The sequence below is a fragment of the Aulonocara sp. 'chitande type north' Nkhata Bay genome, linkage group LG11 (genome assembly GCF_057382095.1).
Source record: "Aulonocara sp. 'chitande type north' Nkhata Bay isolate Kocher_YH1m ecotype deep benthic linkage group LG11, A_spYH_male_GT1.1, whole genome shotgun sequence".
Taxonomy (NCBI): Eukaryota; Metazoa; Chordata; class Actinopteri; order Cichliformes; family Cichlidae; genus Aulonocara; species Aulonocara sp. 'chitande type north' Nkhata Bay.
Window position 1 is genome coordinate 13,857,556 of NC_141354.1, and position 26,234 is coordinate 13,883,789.

The window sequence follows — 26,234 nt, forward strand, 5'->3', positions numbered from 1 at the left end:
CCAGAACCATGCAGGAGCGCTGACGGGCTTCAGCCTGGGTTGAAGCCCGCCAGCGCTCCCCAGGACGATGATGACGTGCTGGACATCGGCCTGGACATCCATGGTTTGTCGGAGGATGAGCAGGAGAGCTCATTGTCGGCCCAATGTACTGCCGCTGCTGCGCCGGTCGGCCACGATGACACCTCTCTTTTCTCCCTGTTTCGCCGTGCTGCTGAGAAGCTGCAGGTGGACTGACCCTCTCCTCCGCCAGCTCAGAAGCCGTCGCGGTTCGCGGGGTTTTTCCTCCCACCGGAGCCCGCAACGGCCAAAAACTGCCTTCCCATGTTCCCAGACTTTCTCTGCGAGCTAACAGCATCATGGGACAAACCTCTGTCTACCCGCGTCACTGTGCCCGGCTATGGACAGTACATGGAATTGGACGGCGCTGAGGGGGCTGGCTTAACTAACCCACCCCCTATAGAGCCGTCTCTGGCTGCTCATCTGGCCCCGTCCCATAACCATGGTGTCGGCGGCCCCGCAACTCTGCCGTCCAAGCACTGCAGATTCTCTGCTTCGCAGCTGGAGAAGATTTATCGAGCTCAGGCCGGCACTGCTCGCGCCATGAGCTCTGTCACCATGCTCCAGACGTACCAGGCAATGTGCCTGGCGGAGCTCGGATCGCTGGTTCCTGATGACAGCCCGCTGGCACCTCTTCTTAACGAGGTCAGAGTCGCCACAGATTACATCCTCCGTGCGTCTCGCTGTGCAGCGCTCTCCCTGGGCAGAGGGATGGCTTCAACAGTAGTGGCGCAGAGGCACCTGTGGCTGACCCTCTCTGACGTCCCGGATAGGGTCAGGGCTGTATATCTGGATGCACCAGTGTCTGCGGCTGGGTTATTCGGACATTCACTTGAAGCCATTCAGGCTAGATTCGATCTGAGGAAGAAGCAGACGGAAGCTCTGTGCGACATCATCCCCAGACGTCAGCCGAAACCCAAGCCCGCAGCTAGTTCTCACAGGCCCGCCGCTCCTCTGCCGACTGGCAAGAGACCGGCGCCCACTGCTGAAATGGGTGTGCCGCCAGCGAGAGCACATCCTCCGGCCCGAGCTCCACGCCAGTCGGCCTGGAGCAAAGGCCCACCCTCGGGCCCCCGGCGGGACCCGACGCCCAGGAGGAAGAAGCCTCAGCCCTCCTAGCTGTGGTTTCGAGTGGAGAGGGGGTCCAGCAGCAGGGAGACGCTGTTTTTACCCCTCTGTTGCCGCACAAGAGGTGCCGCTTAAGTTCTGTTCAGGTTGTCAGCCCCAGAAGGCGCTGCACTTTCCTAACACTGTCTCCCAAGCACAAAACCCCTGCACACAAAATGCCTCAGGTAACTCCCTGTTCAGGTGTGTTAAATGTTCAGGTGACCACATCGAGTGTTCCCGCTATTTTTCATTGTTGTGCCTTAGAAAAGGTGCCTCCAACAAAATGTATAAATGTACATGTTTCCATGTTAAAATCAATAAAGAGTGTTGTTTATTCTCAAACAATCACAAATGCTCAGCCTGCAGGCAGAATGTGCCAGGTCAGGCAGGTGATGCAGTCCCCTGCAGACACACTGGGGGGTGACGACACACTGGGGGGCGACAACGCCCCGCCGACGGTCAGCCGGCTGGCTGCTGACTTCCCTCAGTGCTGCGCTTGCGCCCCCTCTCCATGGGTGCTGCGAACTGTTGCCATGGGTTACCGGTTGCAGTTCCGGGTCAAGCCGCCTCGTTTCCAAAGAGTCGTAAACACGACTGTCAACACCGAGGCGGCCATGATACTCAGAGAGGAAATAAAGGCGCTATTGCAGAAAAGAGCAATACGAGTGGTCCCCGCTTCGGAGACAGACAAAGGTTGGTACAGCCGTTATTTTGTTGTTCCGAAAAAAGGGGGAGGGCTTCGTCCCATCCTCGACCTGCGAGTCTTGAACACGTATCTACGAACGTACAGGTTCAAGATGCTAACACTCAGACAGCTCTTGAATGCGGTCGGCTCGGGAGATTGGTTTGCAACAATCGATCTAACAGATGCTTATTTTCATGTGGCTATACACCCGAAACACAAGCAGTTTCTGAGGTTTGCATTCGAGGGCGTAGCCTACGGATACCTAGTGCTGCCGTTCGGGCTGTCGCTTGCTCCTCGCACCTTTACGAAATGTGCCGAGGCAGCACTAGCGCCCCTCAGAGAGAGAGGAATCCGCATCTTAGCCTACCTAGACGACTGGGCTCTCGTAGCTTGCTCCAGAGAGCAGGTAGAGACACAGCTGTTGCTGGTTCTGTCACACATTCAGACACTGGGGTTCTCTGTGAACTTTCAAAAGAGCTCGCTAATCCCGAGTCAGCAGATTACTTTTCTCGGTTTGGAAATATGCTCGCTTTCCAGCCGCGCGCGTTTGTCGGAGCACAGAGTGGCCGCGTTTCATCGCTGCCTCGCTCAGTTTCATTTGGGACGCAGACTGCGTTTCCAGACGATATTAAGCTTGTTGGGCATGATGGCATCTTTGATCGCCGTAGTGCCACTTGGACTGTTAAAAATGAGAGCGTTTCAGCGCTGGACTCTCTCTCACCGTTTGTGTGCATCGCGTCACCTCTGGAGGAGGCTGCCGGTAACCGCGTCTTGCATGCTAGCTCTCAGTCCTTGGAGGGAGCCCGGGCTGCTCCTGTCTCGCTCTCTGCTGTTATGGTGCAGTGTTCATTTTCTCTCTCTAAGAGCCACCCATGTCCCGGGCCACCTGAACCTGGGGCCCGACCTTCTCTCAACGGGGGGGTCCTCTGGTGAGAGAATGGAGGTTACACCCTTTAATAGTGGCTCAGATTTGGGACCTATTAGGCAAGGCGCAAATAGATCTTTTTGCTTCCAGGGTAAATACTCACTGCCCCCTGTTCTTCTCCATAATCGACCACGATGCACCCTTGGGCTTGGACGCGCTAGCGCACCAATGGCCAGACGTGCTCCTGTATGCATTTCCCCCAGTGGAAATGATATCTCCAGTTCTAGAGAGAGTGCGTTGGCATTCCCTCTCTCTGATTCTAGTGGCCCCTTGGTGGCCCACAAGGTCGTGGTATGCAGAGATAATCAGCCTGCTAGCAGCGAGTCCTTGGCAGCTTCCTCTCTGCAGGGATCTCCTCTCTCAGGCGGGAGGAAAAGTGTTTGATCCGCACCCAGATCTGTGGCGCCTTCATGCTTATCAGAATCAGAATCAGAATCAGAATACTTTATTGATCCCTGGGGGAAATTATTTTTTGTTACAGTGCTCCATTTTAAACCAACATTAAGACAAGACAGACAATACGCTAACTAAGAATAGTACAATATATACATATATATACATACATACATACATACATAAGTCACTTATAAATAAATATTTGGAAAAGAAACATGTGTAGTTGTAGCAGCAAACAGTGTGTTAAGTGGATGCGTTGTACAGGGAGATGGCCACAGGCAGGAATGATTTCCTGTGTCATTCAGTGGTGCTTTTCGGTAATCTCAGTCTCTCACTGAACGAGCTCCTGTGACTGACCAACATGTCATGGAGTGGGTGGGAGGTGTTATCCAACATTGTCTTTATCTTGGACAGCATCCGCCTCTCCGACACCACCTTGAGGGAGTCCAGCTCCATCCCCACAACATTGCTGGCCTTACGGATCAGTTTATTAAGTCTGTTGGCATCTGCGACCCTCAGCCTGCTCCCCCAGCATGCAACAGCATAGAGGATCGCACTGGCCACCACAGACTCATAGAAAATCCTCAGCATTTTCTGGCAGATGTTGAAGGACCTCAGTCGCCTCAAAAAATAGAGACGACTCTGGCCCTTCCTGTAAAGTGCTGTGGTGTTTTTAGCCCAGTCCAGTTTATTGTCAATGTGTACTCCAAGGTATTTATAGCTTACCTGCTGAGAGGTTAAACTTGATTGCTAAGGGTTTGCCACCTAGTGTGATAGCGACAATTCAGAGCGCTAGGGCCTCATCTACTAGAGGCTTGTATGCTTACAAATGGCGAGCCTTCGAGCAATGGTGCCAGGACCGCCACATTCTCCCATTTCAGTGCTCTATTGTGGATGTTTTGACATTCCTGCAGGAGCTGCTGGATAAGGGCCTTTCATTTTCGACAATTAAGGTTTATTTGGCAGCTATATCTGCTTGTCATATTGGCTTTGACGGGGTGACACCAGGTGCACATCCCCTCGCCATACATTTTCTGAAAGGAGTTCGCCAGCTGAGGCCCGTGCTTAAGTCCAGTGTCCCTGCTTGGGACTTGTCTTTGGTGCTGGAGGCCCTTTGTAGCCCCCCGTTTGAACCCATTGAGTCTGTGGATATGAAATTTCTTTCATAAAAGACTGCATTACTTCTCGCTTTGGCTTCGGCAAAGCGAGTGGGTGACCTTCATGCGCTCTCTGTGCATCCCTCCTGCACACAGTTCTCTTCTGATGGCCACAAGGTCGTATTGCGTCCAAATGCTGCCTATTTTCCCAAGATCATGCCTGCATCTTCTAGCTCAATGGAGTTTGAGTTGCTGAGCTTTTGCTCCCCTCCTTTTGCATCTGAGGAGCAGAGGAGGATGCATTCTCTTTGTCCAGTGCGTGTGCTACGCACCTACATTGAGCGCACTCAGAATGTGCGTTTATGTGACCAGCTGTTTGTCTGCTTCGCTAATCCAAATAGAGGTAGAGCTCTGTCGAAACAGAGGCTGTCCCACTGGGTTATAGAAGCTATCTCACTGGCATACGGCTTGGTCTTGCTTTGCCCCACGGGGTGAGAGCTCATTCCACCAGGGGGATGGCAACCTCATGGGCTCTTTTTAAAGGGGTGCCTGTAGCTGATATTTGTGCGGCAGCTAGTTGGGCATCACCGCACACTTTTGTGCGGTTTTATCGGTTGGACGTTACAGCCCCTTCGATGGCTCATGCTGTCCTTTCTGCTGGGTCTACCATTCACTAAGGATGTGGTGGTCCGATTCCAGTTCGGTGGCTGCTCTGTGGGGCGTGTATATATGTCCCATACTTATGTGTTGTACCGAGTAAATCGACTGAAAGGGAACGAATAGTTATGTCTATAACTTCTGTTCCCTGAAGGAGAGGAACGAGGTACAACACAAGGTGGCCCCACTGAGCAGTTTGGCTTGGTGAAGAGCGGCTATCGAACTGAGGGATGACTGTGATGACAGCGGCTATATGTGCAGGCGGGGCCATGCGCGTGTCATCACATGTCATCTGCCTTAAAGGCGTGATTAAAGGTTTCTTCAGCCAGGACACGCGAGGGCGTGATATCCCATACTTATGTGTTGTACCTCGTTCCTCTCCTTCAGGGAACAGAGGTTATAGACATAACTATTCGTTTTACAATGGGTGTTTGTGGAAACTGGTGAACAACAACTGGTGCAACAGTGCGAACGTTGTTCCTCTCACACGCTCCTGCACACCAAATCTGGAACTACTGTCCATCATGTGTCGTCCTTTATATCTACCTCGGGAATTTACATCGGTCATTGTAAGTGCCGTTTATATTCCACCACAAGCGGACACGGTCACCGCCTTATGCGAGCTGCATGAGGCACTCACACAGCACCAGACACAACACCGGGACGCTGCGCTTATTGTGACGGGGGACTTTAATAGTGCCAACCTCAAACGCGCAGCGCCGAACTTTTATCAACACATCACCTGCCCCACCAGAGGTGAAAGGACACTAGACCACTGCTACACTACGGTCAAGGACGGCTACAAGGCACAATCCCGCCCTCCGTTTGGCAAATCCGATCACCCCGCCATCTTCCTCATGCCAAAATACAAACAAAGGCTGAAACAGGAAGTTCCGGTTCAGAGGAAGATCAATCGGTGGCCGCGTTAAAGGACGCACTCGATGACGCAGACTGGGGCATGTTCAGAAACAGCTCCGATGATGATGTCAACGTGTTTACGGAAGCAGTTGTGGGATTCATTGGGAAACTAGTGGATGATACCGTGGAGACAAAGACTATCACAACGTTTCCCAACCAGAAGCCGTGGGTGGATAAAACCATCCGCGACGCTCTGAGATCCCGCACCGCTGCCTACAACACGGGACTCACGACGGGGGACATGGACCCGTACAAAGCCGCGTCATATAACGTGCGGAGGGCGGTGAAAGAGGCGAAGCAGCGCTACGGGAGGAAACTAGAGTCACAACTCCAACAGAGTGACTCTAGGAGCCTGTGGCGGGGACTAAGGACAATAACGGACTATAAAGCACCAACAACCGGTATGACGAATGCGGCCGTGACTCTGGCAGACGAGCTGAACACTTTCTATGCTCGCTTCGAGGCTGCAGCTAAGGACTCCAACAATGCTAGTGCTAGCGGCGCTAACGGCTGCAGACAGGAAGATACTGCCAGCACCGGAAACGTTCTCGTCATCTCCGAGCATGAAGTAAGGAGAGCCGTCAAGAGAGTGAACACCAGGAAAGCAGCAGGACCAGACGGCATCCCAGGTCGTATCCTCAGAGACTGCGCATACCAGCTAGCTCCTGTGTTCACTGAGATATTCAACATCTCTTTATCTCAGTCGGTGATCCCCACATGCTTCAAAGAGTCCATCATTGTTCCTGTCCCGAAGAAACCCCACCCTGCTTCTCTCAATGACTATCGCCCTGTAGCCCTCACCTCAGTAGTGATGAAGTGCTTTGAACGCCTGGTCAGAGACTTCATCATTTCTTCACTACCAGACACACTGGACCCACTACAGTTTGCTTACCGTCCAAATCGTTCCACAGACGATGCCATCTCTCATCTCCTCCACACATCACTCACTCACTTGGACACTAGAAGGGGGAATTATGTTAAAATGCTCTTCATAGACTACAGCTCTGCATTTAACACCATAATTCCCTCCACACTCACCACCAAGCTGGAGCATCTGGGACTCAGCTCATCTATGTGTCAGTGGATCTCCAACTTCCTAACTGGCAGACCACAGGCAGTAAGGATGGGCGGACATGTCTCAGCCTCCACCACTCTCAGCACTGGAGCCCCCCAGGGGTGTGTTCTGAGCCCCCTGCTGTACTCTCTGTACACATATGACTGTGTGGCCACTACCAGCTCCACCACCATCATCAAGTTTGCTGACGACACCGTCGTGGTGGGCCTGATCTCTGATAACAACGAGACGGCCTACCTGAAGGAGATTAGGAATCTGGAGAACTGGTGCCAGAGGAACAACCTCCTTCTAAACGTCAGTAAGACAAAGGAGCTGATAGTGGACTTCAGCACTAAGCAGGAGAGGAACTACCAGACCCCCGTCATCAACGAGTGCCCAGTGGAGAGAGTGGACAGCTTCAAATACCTCGGAGTTCACATCACGCAGGACCTGTCATGGTCCTGTCACATCAACACCGTGGTGAAAAAGGCCCGTCAGCGTCTCTATCACCTCAGACGCTTGAGAGACTTCCAACTGCCCTCCAAGGTGCTCAGGAACTTTTACTCGTGCACCATAGAGAGCATCCTGACGGGAAACATCTTAACCTGGTTCGGGAACAGCACCATGCAGGACAGACGAGCTCTACAGAGGGTTGTGCGGTCAGCTGAGCGCACCATCCGCTCCGAGCTCCCTGACCTGCACTCAATCTACAGCAGGCGGTGCTGGACCAAGGCCAGGAAGATCGTGAAGGACCTCAGCCATCCCAACAACAGACTGTTCTCTCTGTTGAGGTCAGGAAAGCGATTCCGCTCCCTGAAGACCAACACAGAGAGACTGAGGAGGAGCTTCTTCCCGCAGGCGATACGGTCTCTCAATCACACACCACACAGTACTGACCCACACATATGGTTCTTACACACACACTGGACATTCTGGACATTGTTTTCACTTCATCACTTAAATCACTTTAAGCATATTTGCACTGCACAAGACATAATGTGGATTGCACAACACTGGTTACTATATTCTTCATTTCCAGTTAATACTTGTACAGCTGCTGTTATTGTGAGTACAGGGAGTGCAGAATTATTAGGCAAATGAGTATTTTGTCCACATCATCCTCTTCATGCATGTTGTCTTACTCCAAGCTGTATAGGCTCGAAAGCCTACTACCAATTAAGCATATTAGGTGACGTGCATCTCTGTAATGAGAAGGGGTGTGGTCTAATGACATCAACACCCTATATCAGGTGTGCATAATTATTAGGCAACATCCTTTCCTTTGGCAAAATGGGTCAAAAGAAGGACTTGACAGGCTCAGAAAAGTCAAAAATAGTGAGATATCTTGCAGAGGGATGCAGCAGTCTCAAAATTGCAAAGCTTCTGAAGCGTGATCATCGAACAATCAAGCGTTTCATTCAAAATAGTCAACAGGGTCGCAAGAAGCGTGTGGAAAAACCAAGGCGCAAAATAACTGCCCATGAACTGAGAAAAGTCAAGCGTGCAGCTGCCAAGATGCCACTTGCCATCAGTTTGGCCATATTTCAGAGCTGCAACATCACTGGAGTGCCCAAAAGCACAAGGTGTGCAATACTCAGAGACATGGCCAAGGTAAGAAAGGCTGAAAGACGACCACCACTGAACAAGACACACAAGCTGAAACGTCAAGACTGGGCCAAGAAATATCTCAAGACTGGTTTTTCTAAGGTTTTATGGACTGATGAAATGAGAGTGAGTCTTAATGGGCCAGATGGATGGGCCCGTGGCTGGATTGGTAAAGGGCAGAGAGCTCCAGTCCGACTCACACGCCAGCAAGGTGGAGGTGGAGTACTGGTTTGGGCTGGTATCATCAAAGATGAGCTTGTGGGGCCTTTTCGGGTTGAGGATGGATTCAAGCTCAACTCCCAGTCCTACTGCCAGTTTCTGGAAGACACCTTCTTCAAGCAGTGGTACAGGAAGAAGTCTGCATCCTTCAAGAAAATCATGATTTTCATGCAGGACAATGCTCCATCACACGCGTCCAAGTACTCCACAGCGTGGCTGGCAAGAAAGGGTATAAAAGAAGAAAAACTAATGACATGGCCACCTTGTTCACCTGATCTGAACCCCATTGAGAACCTGTGGTCCATCATCACATGTGAGATTTACAAGGAGGGAAAACAGTACACCTCTCTGAACAGTGTCTGGGAGGCTGTGGTTGCTGCTGCACGCAATGTTGATGGTGAACAGATCAAAACACTGACAGAATCCATGGATGGCAGGCTTTTGAGTGTCCTTGCAAACAAAGGTGGCTATATTGGTCGCTGATTTGTTTTTGTTTTGTTTTTGAATGTCAGAAATGTATATTTGTGAATGTGGAGATGTTATATTGGTTTCACTGGTAAAAATAAATAATTGAAATGGGTATATATTTGTTTTTTGTTAAGTTGCCTAATAATTATGCACAGTAATAGTCACCTGCACACATAGATATCCCCCTAAAATAGCTAAAACTAAAAACTACTTCCAAAAACATTCAGCTTTGATATTAATGAGTTTTTTGGGTTCATTGAGAACATGGTTGTTGTTCAATAATAAAATTATTCCTCAAAAATACAACTTGCCTAATAATTCTGCACTCCCTGTATATATATATTTATTTATTTATATTTCTTCATACATTCTTATATAGTTCTATACTGTTTATTTTGTTGTACAGTTATTTTATTTTCAACTTTAATTTATATATTTTATCTTATTCTTTCCCATTTAAATTTACCCTTCATTCTAATTTGTGTTGTACAGTTATTTCATTTTTAACCTTAATTTTTATATTTTATTCCTTCCTAGTTAAATTTACACTTTTTAATTTTTTATATTTATTTCCTATCTTATTCATAGCCTTTTCCTTTTTTTTTTCTTTAGGTCACGAGCAGTTGTCTAAGCATTTCACTGCATATCGTACTGTGTATGACTGTGACAAATAAAATTTGAATTTGAATTTGAAACTGCGTGTCACAGAAATAAAAGGCTGCAGTGGAAGCTGGTTCTTCGAAGTGGTCTGACACCAAGGGCAGAAGGGCTGCTCTGAGATCCTTCCCTTGCTAGCATGTGAAAACCGGTTGAGCTGCTCTGTCTTGCTTTGTTAACAGAAATAAGTCTAAACCAGTGGGACCTGTGGAAGTGCAGGCCCCGCTCAAGTCTAAACTTGTTGTTTTGGCACGATGCTTTCTCAAATGACACTCAGACCCTTGAGGTTTTTATACCGTGTGTACATTGGAAAATAAAACCCATCGCTGGTTTGTGTTATGGTTTCTAGGGGGGTGGGGGAGCTAATAATATCCACTCAAATCATTTTGTTTTTTTAATGGAATAATAATTTTGTAGTTGTGTATTAACAGAAACAGTTTTCTTTAAAATGCACCTGTACACCTGTAAAATAATGTATTCAACAGTTAAGCTGCAAACTCACTTATTCCACAGTTGTGTTCCCAAGGTTTCTATGGGAAGGCTCTGAAACTGGTCTGATAAAACTCATCCAATTAAACAACACAAACATTTTTCTCATGACATACTTCAACTTTATTTATAAAGAAATTTGGTATACAGTCTTAAGCATTGGCTACAAAGAAAACACAGAGTGCAACAGAACACCAGCGATACCTACACAAGTTTGAATACAGAGCGAATTGGAGCCCGACTGAACTGCTCCTCATAATGCCTCAGCTGTTTCTACTTTACTGCTGATTTCATGAGAAGCTTTGCACTCCTCTAAACAGTCTATGACATCCTGTTTAAGATTGCAAAACTGATGATCAACAGACTTCAGTCTTCCACTGTTTTTCAGCATGGACAAAACACATGTCTCCATCAGTGAGGAATTTTAATGTTCGTAAACATTTTAGCCTTTTAATACTTTCACAAAACTCAAAGTCAAACTTTAATCTCACAACCTAAAGTTGTGATAATCATTTGCCATTTAATCATGAAACATAAACTTTGTATGGCATGAATTCTGCTTGTGTAATGACAGCACAATAAACTCTCATTCATAAGGCATCAAAATTGAGAAACAAAACCCCATACATGTCAAAAATGTGACGATAGATGCGTGATAACATACAAAAGCAAATCATAAGCAAAATAACTGATTAGTAAATATGAATCTTTGGCAATAGATGCTAGTCTTCACACTGCTGAAGAGTAATGGGTTGCAGTGATTTGGATGTATTCAGCAAGATCATAACAATAAATTGCCAATCACTGTTGATAATAATTTGATTAACTCTGTAAGACCCAACCCATCAAAAAATAACCAGAAAAAATTCAAATTGTTTTGGAACTGAGATGTTTAATAACCCTTATAACCAAATCCACATTTTCTGTGCTATATTATGTTGTTTATGAGATATTTATGAGATATTTTCTTTGTATCACATTTGATACATTGGGCGTTTTTGACAATTTTTTGTTAACAACAATGTTAAATTTAGACTCTTTTAAAAAAGAGTTTTGTCCATAACATTTTAAAATTATGGAAGGTATTGATTATGTTGATGAGAAAGAGGGCAAATATGATACAAATGCCATTATAGGGTTAACGTCAAAGATTTTTCAGCACATTAGGGGCCACAAATTTAAAAAGTTTCCAATAAAACGTCATCCTGAAAGCCAATAATGTTCCTGATATGATCACATAACCTGTTTCTGAGCATGAAGAGGCAATATAGAAAAAATGTTAAATCAGTATTTGCCAACGGCATTTATCACAACTGCCACATAAACAATTGTGAGGATCAGGCCAGCAATACCGAGTCCCAAAGCCACATGGTTCAGTGTCCTGGCTGTCCTGCTGCTCCGCTCCGCTGACATCCGATCGCCAACGTGGTTGGATTCCCGAGTCTGAAAGTGATAAGGAAGAAAAACAAAGCAATTTGGTTGTTGTTGCTGCTCTTGGTTGTTGGACCTCCACTATACAGGATGATACTTGTTTAGAGCTTAAAAACCCAGAAAGCATATACTCTGATCTTCTGAAAATGGAAACGTGTGGAAGATGTAATGTTTTCCAGCAGTTTGAACATTGAGACATTCTACAACCGTCAACATTCATAATGTAAAGAAAATTATTAAATTACATAATAAAAAGAATGAGAAGTAGCATAGCCACGCAAGCCAGGACGTTTTACATTATCTCAGTAAGAATTCCAAACCAAGTTTTCCTGCTTGATTATCAGAATCAGAATACTTTATTAATCCCGAAGGAAATTATAGGTTACAGCAGGCAGCACGCTAATGGCGCATGCACACTTACAAAGGAACCTTCTGACCAAACTTACACAAACAACACATTGGGAAGACATGTCAGAGAGGTAGGCTGATAGGAAAGGATGTGTATTGCTGTTCTGAGTTCTGGTTCAGGTTTTCATTTCCCTATTTGGAGTTTTTGGTTACATTTTGGCTTTAGTATCCTGGTAAGAACTGGTTGTGTCCCTCTGTGTTCCCTAATTTGGATTTGTGTTAGTGCGTGTGCCCCTGCCTCTATCATCATGTTTACTGTGGGGATTTCTATTGCTGTGTGGCATTGCTTGCTTGGTTCCTGTTTTACTTTCACAGTCAATTGTCTCTTCTAACCGTCGTGATGTTTTCCCATATCTCATTCCCCATTGGTTTCCTGTGAGTCCCACCTTCCTCTTCCTCCTTTCAAATTGCCCGTTGCTCCTCCTAATGTGCCTCAGATTTACCTTGCCTAAAGAAATTGTGTCTCATATGTACGTTTCTAGTTACATCCTTTGTTGGATTTTTGGGTTCTCCAGTTTAGTACAAACCCTTTTGTCAAGTATTGTTGGCATCCTATGATTCTGCACTCTGCATTACTCTGTAGTGGACATGCATCAAGTTCATTTTTTCTCATCAGCCATCTCATCCTGCATCCTGTTCCCTCTTAATGATGATGTAAACAAAGATTATTTTTCACTTTGGAAAATTTGAAAACGGAGTATTGAGGAACTGATGCATGCACTTTCAGAAACACAAAAGCTTAGCAGTAACTCTTCACAAACACAATCATGGCACAGAACACTCTAAATTACTGTACCAACTGTTATGTTGTTAGAGGTGTGGCAAGAACGTTTAACTTACGGAAAACAAGCTGACTGTTGAGACTGTGGAACAAATGGCCCATGACGGTGATATGCACACACTGAGAAGGAACTCTATGTGATGATTACTACTTATGGGTAAACTGTAATTTGCGAGCAATTGCTGTTTAAGAGCCACACTGCAGAATATTTACTGAGGCAATATGAAGCACTCCCATCGTTTTATCTCTTAAATAGAAGTTTACCAAGAGTTTTAATCCAATATTTACTCCATTAAAAAAAAAAAAAAACCTTTTAGGCCACATGAAAACTTAAACTGACATGTTGGGACAACGTGGGAAACCACAGGACTTTTAATAAAATAGGAAACAACAGACCAGCTGTTGTTAGCATACTTTATTCAGTACTTAGACTGGACCACACCTATCCTCCATCTTTATTTTGAGCTCCCACTAAAAATGCTGAGGAGACATCTGCTTAATGTTTGTCTAATCCATTAGTTTAAAAAGTACCTTGAAGCCTTGAAGACTAATAGGGGCCACAACATACAAAAACAACATCACATTGCATTCAGTGACTCTTACAACTAGCAATCGAGCACAACCTCATCAAGTGAGGTTGTACACAAGAAAGCAAAGGGCTGTTTTCCTACAAACATTTAAGAACCACAGAGTCATCTCTGCTGCCAATTAGGGGGGGGGAATTCCTACAAAAGCCAAGGAATAAAACATTAAAATATATTCTTATGGTGATATTACAGCTGAATTATTTGTAGGAAGGAGCTTGGCTAACAGGATTAGACAGTCCATTCAACAGAACAGCAGGCCCAAGGGAAACAAACTAATCTGATAAAAACACAGCCCAAACTGGTTTGTAGAAAGGGCAGCCTTTCTACAGACTAATGCACTAATGCACTAATGCACTAGTGCACTAGACTAATGCACTAGTGTCCCAAAATCGAGAAAGTGCTCTTTGAAAGCACGGCTCTCCTTTCCTTCTGACTAGCTTGCCTTGTTGTAGGTTAGACAGTATAATCTGTGTGCCGTCTCAATGGAGGGTTATCAGTGTGTCTGCCTGTGCTGCTTCTTCGTCTTCTTTCTGCATGGGATTTGGTAACATTGCAGCAAGCAAAGCTGAACGCAGCTGATAAAAAAGTCTGCATAGTTTTGCCACAATGAAATGAAAGCAAAGTGACGGGCAAAGAGTAGTTTAGCTAGCTTATTCAGTGAGTTAATATTGTTCAGATGTTCTTGTTCTGTCTCTGTCTTTTCAACCTACAGTTTACCAACAGTTTAGAGATTTCCTGGAACATGTACAACATCCTCAACACATCTTAACCACACAAAATGTCACTCACCTCTGTGAGCCATCCGAATCTTGTGGTAAGGCTAACAGCAGGGGGGTTGAGTGGCATTTTACTCTTTAACAGTTTTATGTATTTGTGGTTGAAACTCAGAAGCATATTTCTATGTTAAACACGTACCAACACGTACATACTTGTGATATATATGGAGTCATGGGAAAAAACGTTTTCACAGCCTTTTGGCCAAAGGTCAGACTGTTCAATACTCAAAGAAATTAAAAACTAATAATACAACAACAACAACAACAACAACAACAACAACAATAATAATAATAATAATAAGAAAATTCAAGAGCCAATGACAGTACAATTAGAAGAAGCACAGCTTGTATGGAAGGGTTGCCAAAAAGAGTCTTTCCTCTCTAAAAATAAGATAGCAACAAAGCTTAGGTTTGGAATTTTCACAAGACTCCTGGAAAAATGTCTTTTGGATGGACAAGCACAAAGTAGAGATGGTTGTTACGGTCATAATGCACAGTGCCATGTTTGGGGAAAACCAAACGTGGCATATCAACACAAACAGCTCATACCAACTGTCAAGCACAGAGGTGTGGAGTGATGATTTGGGCTTGTTTTGTAGCTATAGCATTTGGGCATAGCTCTAAAGTGATTCTGTTTCCCACACTACGCCGCCACAGTAGAACTTGGGGTTTTTCATTATCTGCCAAATCACAAATCTGTCTGCGGGCAGGATGTGGACCTAAATGTACTCAGAAACAGGAAGCTAACAGTTGCGTTATTTGCTAAAACACTCTTTGTAAGAAGTAAACTTTACAAAAACAAAACAAGAACCTCAAACATGAACTAACTAGACTCAGGAAACTAAAACTAGGAAGCATAGACTAGGAGAGTGGAACTGGGAACCAGAACTTCACCAGAACACAGAGGGATGAGACACAACACGGAGAAGGTGTGGATGACGTTAAAGATGTGACACAGACAGAGAGAATCGCAAGGCTTAAATACACAGACTGACAACGAGAGGATAGGGAACAGGTGATAACACAGCAGGAATAAATCAGAGCTAACAAGACACAGGAAGCAACGCAGACCAAACGCAAGACACGAAAACTTAACACAAAGACATCAGACACAGCAACAGGGAGGGAACACAGATGTGGGACCAGGACAGGCACAGAGACACAGAACAGGAGCTAAAAATACAAAACAGAAATCAAACCCTAAGAACAAGAAAATCTTAAGAATTAATCTAAAACATAAGATAACAGTATTCAAAACCAGTGAGTCAACTCAGGACCACGACAAAATCTCAAATTGAACTTTTAAAAACCCAATTGTTTTTTTCTTCATTACATTTGCAATTTAACTTGAAATAAAGATTGTATTTACCTGCATTATCATAATTATTTTATTATTATAACTAAGTGGCAGGTGAAGGTTCAGATAACACTGCACAAAAATAGGTGCTACACAAATACCTGTGCGTCTACTTAAGTGACAATTGTATGTGCTTTTCGCACTGCTCTGTTGCCCTGCTTTTAGATTTGTTAGCGATGACTTTAAATAAATAAACTTTTTACAGTCAAATATGCCAAAAGTTTTAGACATCAGAAAGGAAAGGGTTAAAACCGGATTCAGTACACTCAGTGATGAATTCTTACCTCACTGCACAGCTCTAATCAATGTCTTGCTAACCACTTATCATGGTGAAAACAAAATAATCTCTCATTAGATCTTTTTCACATCTTTCTACAGTTCTCCTGTCATCAACTGTTATTTCATTTAACCGAGTGAACGTAGAAAAGACGCCATTCACATCTGTCAAATAACATTTTCAAGTAAGTTTAATGTAATGTTCAGATAGAAAAGTGGTTATTTCTCTTTAGAAAAAAAATATAATGTAAAAAAACAAAACAACCAAACAAAAAAAACAGCTTCTTGTTGCTATCAGGTAGTTGGTCACACTGATCTGAGTAAAGTCCTGTCGGAACAAATATTTACTTTGGCTTTATCGGTTTTGGTGACTACAGACAGTTTTACATGAAGATCCTTTTACAGAATCAAATCTAATTTTCTTTAGTGTTGATCAAACATTTTACACTTTAATATTTAAATTTACCTCAATCAGATGCTACAGAGCACCTGACATTACAGCCAATGACCAGTGTTTGCCTTTATGTTGCTCTCTGTAGCTCCGTGGTTAAACACAAAACTGTCTCCACTTTGATTTCAATACGTAACATGACAGTTCAGTAACAAGAAATGCCATGTTAGACCAAAAATAAATTTGTATCACATTTTAATGTGACACAAACTAAAATGTATGCCACATTTTAAGGTCAGCAAGAGGAAATAACCTTAAATTCCAGTTAAAATACATCACCCCTCTGCAGAAGAATTAGCTCATCTGAATGTTCACTCATTGTAAATAAGGGCTTCTGAAGAAAATGCTGGCATTTGGGGAATGTTAGGGAGTTTTTATTGTTTTACTTGCTTATGCTTCAAAAGTTATGTTACACATATTTCACCAGACACAGCTTTCTGTTGAAACAGGAAGCTGACCCTGTGACACTGACAAGAGATCAGTACAGAAATACACATCTGCAGAAGTTGACTTGCATTATATTATTCTTAGAAATTGACTTGCAACACACATACTTTGTGACACACACACACACACACACACACACACACACACACAGACAGCATCAGGACCTGCGTAACAGGAAATGTGATTATATTTGCATATTGACGATGTAACCTATAAAAATAAACGAATACTGCAGTTCGGTGTGATTTGCTCTGAGCTTTTCACCCGTGCCGCACGTTGTCAATCTTAAGTGTCTCAGTGTTGTTTATTCACCTGACTGTTTGTTAACTGTAAATCTCTGACAGGGAAACAAAGAGCTGTTTGGTGATGCCTTCACAAAAGCAGGCAATGCCCTTGAGCTGAGGTAACTGACTGCTCGAGCCTGATTGCGACAAAAGTGGGGATTTTTGGAAAGCCCGGGGGCATGTAGTGCTACTGAAAGCTCCACAGTATTTTGTCATAAAGCAATTAATTCAGAAAAGCTCACAGAAAAGGAAGAAAAACCCGGAACTTTTCCATTAGAAAGAATGGAAACAAACACGAATCACCGTTACCTCAAATTGTTCATAACAACAAGCCACAAGCTGTTAAGCCCCTGTTGCAACTGGCGTTGTTGCTTTCACAAACAGCAGCGTGCACCAAAACCTTTGGTCTTTATTCCGCTGGTTGTGCACCTCTCAGTGTCTGTCACCTCACACATGTGGTGTGGCAGGTGGTGCCAGGTTGAAGACATACAGTGGGGCAAAAAAGTATTTAGTCAGCCACCGATTGTGCAAGTTCCCCCACTTAAAATGATGACAGAGGTCAGTAATTTGCACCAGAGGTACACTTCAACTGTGAGAGACAGAATGTGAAAAAAAAATCCATGAATCCACATGGTAGGATTTGTAAAGAATTTATTCGTAAATCAGGGTGGAAAATAAGTATTTGGTCACCTCAAACAAGGAAAATCTCTGGCTCTCACAGACCTGTAATGTCTTCTGTAAGAAGCTTTTCTGTCCCCCACTCGTTACCTGTATGAATGGCACCTGTTTGAACTCATCATCTGTATAAAAGACACCTGTCCACAGCCTCAAACAGTCAGACTCCAAACTCCGCCATGGCCAAGACCAAAGAGCTTTCGAAGGACACCAGGAAAAGTATTGTAGACCTGCACCAGACTGGGAAGAGTGAATCTACAATAGGCAAGCAGCTTGGTGTGAAAAAATCAACTGTGGGAGCAATCATTAGAAAATGGAAGACATACAAGACCACTGATAATCTCCCTCGATCTGGGGCTCCACGCAAGATCTCATCCCGTGGGGTCAAAATGATCATGAGAACGGTGAGCAAAGATCCCAGAACCACACGGGGGGACCTGGTGAATGACCTGCAGAGAGCTGGGACCAAAGTAACAAAGGTCACCATCAGTAACACACTACAACGGCAGGGAATCAAATCCCGCAGTGCCAGACGTGTTCCGCTGCTGAAGCCAGTGCATGTCCATGCCCGTCTGAAGTTTGCCAGAGAGCACATGGATGATACAGCAGAGGATTGGGAGAATGTCATGTGGTCAGATGAAACCAAAGTAGAACTTTTTGGTATAAACTCAACTCGTCGTGTTTGGAGGAAGAAGAATACTGAGTTGCATCCCAAGAACACCATACCTACTGTGAAGCATGGGGGTGGAAACATCATGCTATGGGGCTGTTTTTCTGCCAAGGGGACAGGACGACTGATCCGTGTTAAGGACAGAATGAATGGGGCCATGTATCGTGAGATTTTGAGCCAAAACCTCCTTCCATCAGTGAGAACTTTGAAGATGAAACGAGGCTGGGTCTTCCAACATGACAATGATCCAAAACACACCGCCCGGGCAACAAAGGAGTGGCTCCGTAAGAAGCATTTGAAAGTCCTGGAGTGGCCTAGCCAGTCTCCAGACCTCAACCCCATAGAAAATCTGTGGTGGGAGTTGAAAGTCCGTGTTGCTCGGCGACAGCCCCAAAACATCACTGCTCTCGAGAAGATCTGCATGGAGGAATGGGCCAAAATACCAGCTACTGTGTGTGCAAACCTGGTAAAGACCTATAGTAAACGTTTGACCTCTGTTATTGCCAACAAAGGTTATGTTACAAAGTATTGAGTTGTATTTTTGTTATTGACCAAATACTTATTTTCCACCCTGATTTACGAATAAATTCTTTACAAATCCTACCATGTGGATTCATGGATTTTTTTTTCACATTCTGTCTCTCACAGTTGAAGTGTACCTCTGGTGCAAATTACTGACCTCTGTCATCATTTTAGGTGGGGGAACTTGCACAATCGGTGGCTGACTAAATACTTTTTTGCCCCACTGTAAGTGTACCATGTCTTCAGGCACATGCTGCTGTAAATGCCATAAAATTGGTTTTACTGCTGTTTCAATGATTTGTCAGTACTGAAGCTAAGAGATTCACAGATTACACAGAGGCAGATTAAAAACAAAAATAAATCAGTGGGCATTCTCCATATTGCCAAAATGATGAGATCCTCATGACCGCGTGATCACCAACAATCTGAAATTCCTCAGCTTGACAAAAGAGCCAGTGTCTATGAGAAGAACTGCATTATTATGTCTAATGTAGACCAAAATGACCAGCCCCAACACAGAGATACTGTTTCTACAAGACAACACCAGACAAAGTGTTAGACCCAGCGGCTGTGATATAGTAATGGAAAGAGGTGGGGCTGCTATAATGCCAACTTTGTGTAGGCACAGACAAAACAAGGGCCAGGATGCGTGAACCTGCAGGAGAGACGAGGAAGACAGAGAGGGAGACATCGAGGAGTTCATGTTCTTCCAGCACGAACTGAAAGTGTGTCTATGCATGATTCGGGAGAGCAACAAATCATCAACCTTACATAAGTGCCCTTTATGAATGTGAGAGTGAATGAATAGTGGTATTGTAAAGCGCTTTGAGGGGTCCCGAAAAGCGCTATAGAAATGCAACCCATTATTATTATTATTAAATGCTAAAAGAGGCCGAAATAAGCCTTGAGTGATTAATTTTAAATCTTCTGCCTTAAAGCATAAACTTAGTGAATAGAGTTTGTTGATCTTATCGTGCCTTTGTCGTATCCCAGCATTTGATGCTATTTTTTTTCATATTTAATCCGCACTGGTCAATATAGATGCCTTTTTAAAAATTGTATTTATTTATTTTTAAGCAATAATCCTACAATGTTATGTAATGGTAAAAAATATGTTTTAGTTTTATTCTAATTAGGTTCACAACAGCAACTGTGGGAAACTGTGGACAACCACAATGTAAATACTGAAAGATACATGTGTAACATTTTAAAAATAACAGCTCGGAAGCATCTGCTGCTTTGGAAGGTATGTGTCGCGAGTTATAATTAGCACAGCATGACATGTGTAGTCTCAGCCATAACTTTAACAAAACCTAGCACAGGAAATTTAGAAAAGCTTAAAAGCTTAATGACTCTGTTTTTTCATCTGTCATTTTCTTTGTCTCAAGAAAGGCTAAAAAAAAAACAACAGAAAATGCAGGGCAATATGCACGCTTTGTGTTTCTGTAGGCTTCTGAATACTGATGAAAAAATAAACATAATATAAAACATTGTGCACAGTCACATAGAAGTGCATTGCAAGTCACTATGGCAAAAACATTTACATTAAAGGCAAGGCAAGGCAAGGCAAGTTTATTTGTATAGCACAATTCAACAACAAGGTGATTCAAAGTGCTTTACAGAGACATTAGAAACAAGAACAAATAAAAAGCATGATTTAAAATTGATTAAAACAAGCAAATAAACTAACTAACTAATTAACAAACAAACAAACAAACAAACAAACAAACAACAGTATATAAAATCAAAACAGATAAAATCAGAACAGTAGATAAAATCAGTAGTTAAATGTAAGTTTTGAAATTTAAGCTTAAAGTGTGGATTTGGTGCTTTATTCAAATGCAGCTGAGAACAGGTGAGTCTTCAACCTGGATTTAAATAAACTGAGTGTTTCAGCTGATCTGAGGCTTTCTGGGAGTTTGTTCCAGATATAAGGAGCATAAAAGCTGAATGCAGCTTCTCCGTGTCTGGTTCTGACTCTGGGAACTGATAAAAGACCGGATCCAGATGACCTGAGGGATCTGGATGGTTCATACTGGGTCAGGAGGTCATTGATGTATTTTGGTCCTAAACCATTCAGAGCTTTATAGGCCAGCATCAGAACTTTAAAGTCTATTCTCTGACGGACAGGCAGCCAGTGTAAGGACCTCAGAGCTGGACTGATGTGGTCCACTTTTTTGGTCTTAGTGAGGACTCGAGCAGCAGAGTTCTGAATGAGCTGTAGTTGTCTGACTGATTTTTTAGGTAGACCTGTAAAGATGCTGTTACAGTAATCAAGCCTACTAAAGATGAATGCATGGACTAGTTTTTCCAGGTCCTGTTGAGACATCAGATCTTTTATCCTTGAGGTGATAGTAAGCTGACTTTGTTATTGTCTTAATGTGTTTTTCTAAGTTTAGGTCTGCATCCATCACTACACCCAAATTTCTCGCCTGGTTTGTGGTTTTTAGATGTATAGATTGAAGTTCTCTGGTGACCTGTAATCGTTTTTCTTTGGCGCCAAAGACTATTACCTCAGTTTTGTTTTTGTTTAGCTGGAGAAAATTGTGGCACAACCAGTCATTGATTTCCTCAATGCATTTACCAAGAGCCTGTACAGGGCCTCGGTCTCCTGGTGACATTGTGATATATATTTGTGTGTCATCTGCATAGCTGTGATAGTTTATTTTGTTGTTGTTTATAATCTGTGCCAGTGGGAGCATGTAGATGTTAAACAGAAGGGGTCCCAAGATGGAACCTTGGGGAACTCCACATGTGATACTTGTCTGCTCAGATGTGAAGTTACCTAAAGCTTCAGAAGTCACCTTTATTTAAAAGTGATACTCTGCAGGAGTCTCTGTGAATGCAGTAAAATGTAAGGTTATTTTTGGCCTTTAACTACAAACATGGAGGAAGCAAGGGTGTCTTTTCCATCCTGTAAGAATCAACTACCACAACTTCCAGAGACAACGTGCATGCAGTAGCACTCTAATGAGACCGTGTTAAAAAAGGCATTAAAGAGGGCTGTTCTGCTCATTTTCACCTCCATATTTGTATTCCTGGACTAATTGTTGTAACTTTGAACAGTTACTAAAACTAAGATTTGTTCTAGTACAGCTATAAAGCAATGGCTTTAAGCACATCCTGCTTTATAGCCCTTCTTGACACTAATAATGACCATATTTTACAAAATAATCATCATATTGTTTTCAATACCACTTAAAACCAGGGACCATAAACTCATCAGAAAAGGCTTTACTGAGACCATGGATAAAGGGAGCCGTAGACTGTTTTCCCCATATATTCCTGTTTAACAATATTTGTTACCACAAACATAAGAATTGCCCCCTGCTGGCTGGTATAAAGAATGCAACTTCCACATTGGATTCACTTTGAGACCCCTTTTATTTGCAGCCTACGGAAATTCTTTTTCTGTCCCTTTAAAGCCCCTCAGTAAAGACCTACTTTCTTTTAATTGCTCTTAATTGCAAATGACAATTTTTCAAATCTACAGTTATGTCTTGGAGCCAGAATCTCGACTCTACCAGAATACAAAGAGCCCAACGTCAGCAGCAACAACGATTACAGCAGGACGTGCCTGTAAATATTGCATTCACTTATTGTGGTGGATTTAGTCCCTGAATAACTGGGATGGTTGTTGTTGATGATCTCTGGTGAAACGCTCTGCAGTGCAAGGGTTTCACTTGCATTCACTTGCAACGCCTCTTTGCTGCTCACTGTGTGCCTCAGAGGAAATTATGTGGGTCTATATTCAATTACGCCGGTAATTACAGCTGCCTTCTTTCAAATGCAAGTGAAACCCTTGCACTGCAGAGCGTTTCACCACCAGCGTGTTCTTACTGCTGAGTTTTCCCACAATGGTTATCTACTCTACTCTCTCTCTGTCTCTGTGAAAGTCACACCTGCTGACTCGAAAAGACAGCCAGCTGTTTTATGATGGCCACACCCAATGCAGCCACTACTTACTCTTCTCCCTGCCCTCTGCAAAGACATTCAGGTCAATCAAGTCCAAAACCAACCATTTAAAAAGCCATTCGTTCCAGATGGAAGTAAAAAGCAATACCCATCCTCCCCTCCTCAAGACTGTGGGTACAATATTTTTTGTTTTGTTTTTAAACATCTCGCTCTCATCTCTCGTGCCACATTGGATATGGCATCTTTACTTATTCCCCTAGTCTTTTTGATTTCCATGTGAATTCTTGTCACACAGTTATTGCACATCTTTGCATCTTTCACTTCTCCTTTTCTCTGCACAAATTTTTACACCTTCTGGTAACCTAAGCATGTTCTCTAATCTGGTTCCCACGCAGTAACATGTGGGTGTTAGATGTTGTTCTGAACAGCATGGTTTACTTTAATACCTCAATGAACTTTATACTGAATGTTTTAAAACTATGGAGGGCTAAATGTGCTAAATGTGGGCTAAATAAAAAAAACTGCGTAAATAATAAATGAATACATTAAATTTATCATTAATTAATTAACATTTCAATTTGTTTAATTAAACATATCTTTAAATATTCCACTTTTTAATCAATTACTTCATGGTTCCTGTCCTGGAGTGCACCATAAAATTATTTTAAAATGTAAATTCTTGCTGTGGCTTTTCAACAGACCCCAACATCTAACAGCAAGTCAACACAGATTATCCAAGGTACTGAGTTGATGCAGTGTTACAGTCAACTGAATTGGTGCTGGTGTGGACTTGATGTAGCCAGGTCTCCCAAAATACATTATAAATGAAACCACAAGCATCAGTGGTGGAAGAAAGCCACCAGAACTATTAGTAATCTTTGAGTTTATTATTTTGATTATTAGTAGAATTATTATTTATTCCCAAATTTAATTACTTAATGACAAATTTAATTTATTATTTCATTTCATTTTAGAACTCTTGGAATTCTTTAGGTATCATCTCATCTCCTTAAACAAACAGCTTTATGATGTGTATTTATTGCAGTGCAACAGTCCATGAAGAATGAAAAACTTTCTTTTTTGAGACTCACCAAGATGGAGAAGATAAGGGCAGCAATTCCAAGTGGCAGGCAACAGCACAACATGGTGAAGATGGAGTAGCCCAAGTAGTCATTGACGGGGTTAGTTAGAGGACCCTGAGCCACATACACTGTGGGCTGGACCACGACAGTACCCTGCTGAGGTGCAGGGTACTGTCCACCCATGGGATGAGCTGGCTGTCCATATCCTGCCCCTGCAGGCTGTCCATATCCTGCCCCTGCAGGCTGTCCATAACCTACTCCTGCAGGCTGTCCATAACCTACTCCTGCAGGCTGTCCATATCCTACTCCTGCAGGCTGCCCGGGATAACCCTGCAGGACACAGAGGTGAAATAAGACCAACTCATTTCCACTGCAAACGAAACAGGTGGTTGAAGTGGGAAAACCGGTTGGATAAGTGATTTATGGAAAAACGAGACTGTTGTTGATAGAGGTTAAATATAGAAGGAGTACATCTTACCTCGTCTTTAGATCTCTCTCTCTCTCCATATTATATATATATATATATATATATATATATATATATATATATATATATATATATATATATATATGCAGCTAACCAACTCAGCAGGATGAATATCATAATAACACAACCGAACGAACCGATGGGAAAAGTCATGATTACATGATAACATTGTTTAGCAGTCTATAGGTAAATAGAGAAAATATAACTAAAGTTTTTATTGGATTAAATACCTCTCTCTCTCTCTCTTTTTTAGATTGTCTTAAAAAATGTGTCTTTAAATGTGCTGGTTACCTGCAGTGGATATCCAGGGCCAGGGTTACTGTCGTCCTGGTAGGGTGGAGGGGGCGCTTGGCCCATGGAGGACTTCTCACTGGACCATCCCGCTGGTGGAGCGCATGGGTGTTTCCCCGAATCCATAATGCAACTTCTAGGTTTTCACACAAAAAAGAAAGTCAGCCTTGTTTTTTTGGCGCCGGGTTCGCGTATAGCTTACTTCTCTAAAATATTTAATTTTTTTTTTCCTTTTTCTTACCAAGCCCTTTTGAATTTTACAGCTGAACACGGTCCGCTACACGTCGTAGTCCTATTCCAAACGCTTGACAGTCAGCGTAGCCCCTCGTCGAGCATTGCATATCACACTTCCGCTTTCAAATTAAAAGAGCTGCGGAGCATATTCGCGGTTTTATTTTATCTTGTACCTGCTCATGCCGCGGTATTTTTGGTCTTGATCAATATTGGTCATAATGAGAAAACTGAAAATACAAAAGTAAAACAAACAAACAAACAAAAACAGCTGGGTCTGTACTCGATTTCACAACTTGAATTTGATTATGGTTTTCAAAATTAAATGTCTTATAGTTAACATATAAATGTAATTTACACGCACCTAGGAAAAATGCATAGGACAATGTGCTTCAAAAGGTCCCCCTGCGATGCTCAGGTCCTGCTGTAATGTAATTTTAGTCCGTCGTTAGGTGGTTGCCAGGCAAAGTGGGTGCGTCATGACTTGTCATGGTAGGGATTATGGTTGGAGTTAAAGTGACGTGATGCTTTAAGATAAGTCTTGGGTTCATACATGTTTAAAATTTGTAATTTTTAGTCCGTTAGTTGGTGGTTGTTAGGAAACGAGATGATGCCTGCCTTTCTATGTAGGCTCTGGAAACAGGTGAAGAGACAATATAGAATGAAAACAAGCTTATTTTTACCCTCAGCCTCCACAGACACATGTACAATTTAACCAAACCAATCTTATGATTATATGGGTCACACGAAACACATATCAACAATAAAACCCGGAAAATACCTATCTATAGCCACAAAAACACGTATAATTTCCACATCCAAAATGGTGTCTCCGTCTTGTTTCTTTACGGTCTTCAACGCAGTACGCTTTTATTTTGTGAATGCAAATATGCTTAATTTCCGGTCTCAATAGCTGGCTGGACATATGTAAATCAGGACCTACAGAGCCTATAGTATGGGTCGGCTCGGTGGGCATAATCAGGGGTGACGGTCTCTCACAAAAACTGCGAGTTAACTGGAAAACAGCCCTTTATGTCAATAACTGAGAAATATTATGGTCTTATGGTTTGAAGTTGTCATACAGTTAATTAAAAGAACGACTCATGTCGAGTTCTTCTCTGTAGATTTACACACCATGTAGTTTTGTTACTCAAGTATTTAAGTCTGTATCTCACGGGTAAACACGAGGGCACCGCATGATTGGAAGGCTCATTATGCGGTCTCACTAC

The 26,234-nt window shown here is 43.2% G+C and overlaps 1 protein-coding gene and 1 pseudogene across 2 annotated transcripts; one reads left to right on the forward strand and one right to left on the reverse strand.

The window, feature by feature from the left end:
* The first annotated feature begins 1,535 nt into the window (after positions 1-1,535).
* Positions 1,536-4,944, forward strand: LOC147318627 (uncharacterized; annotated as a pseudogene).
* A 5,797-nt stretch (positions 4,945-10,741) lies between these two features.
* LOC147318628 (uncharacterized) lies at positions 10,742-25,834 on the reverse strand. 2 transcript variants are annotated; one of them, XM_086310672.1, is made up of 6 exons: positions 25,787-25,834; positions 25,370-25,638; positions 25,016-25,144; positions 24,775-24,910; positions 24,006-24,326; positions 10,742-11,777 (listed from the first exon to the last, which is right to left on the reverse strand). In XM_086310672.1, the coding sequence occupies exons 4-6, from the start codon at positions 24,898-24,900 to the stop codon at positions 11,619-11,621; spliced, it is 606 nt and encodes a 201-aa protein (XP_086166798.1). In that variant the 5' UTR covers positions 24,901-24,910; positions 25,016-25,144; positions 25,370-25,638; positions 25,787-25,834; the 3' UTR covers positions 10,742-11,618. The 2 variants fall into 2 exon arrangements, with proteins under 2 accessions (XP_086166798.1, XP_086166797.1); XM_086310671.1 differs by having other exon boundaries at positions 25,016-25,235.
* Between the last annotated feature and the right edge of the window lie 400 nt (positions 25,835-26,234).

Coding starts and splice junctions, on each gene's coding strand:
- LOC147318628 (XM_086310672.1), bottom strand. CDS start 24,900: ATGGATTCGGGGAAACACCCATGCGCTCCACCAGCGGGATGGTCCAGT. Junction 24,327..24,774: donor GCCCTGGATATCCACTGCAG/GTAACCAGCACA, acceptor TGTGTCCTGCAG/GGTTATCCCGGGCAGCCTGC. Junction 11,778..24,005: donor CCCTTATCTTCTCCATCTTG/GTGAGTCTCAAA, acceptor TATCACTTTCAG/ACTCGGGAATCCAACCACGT.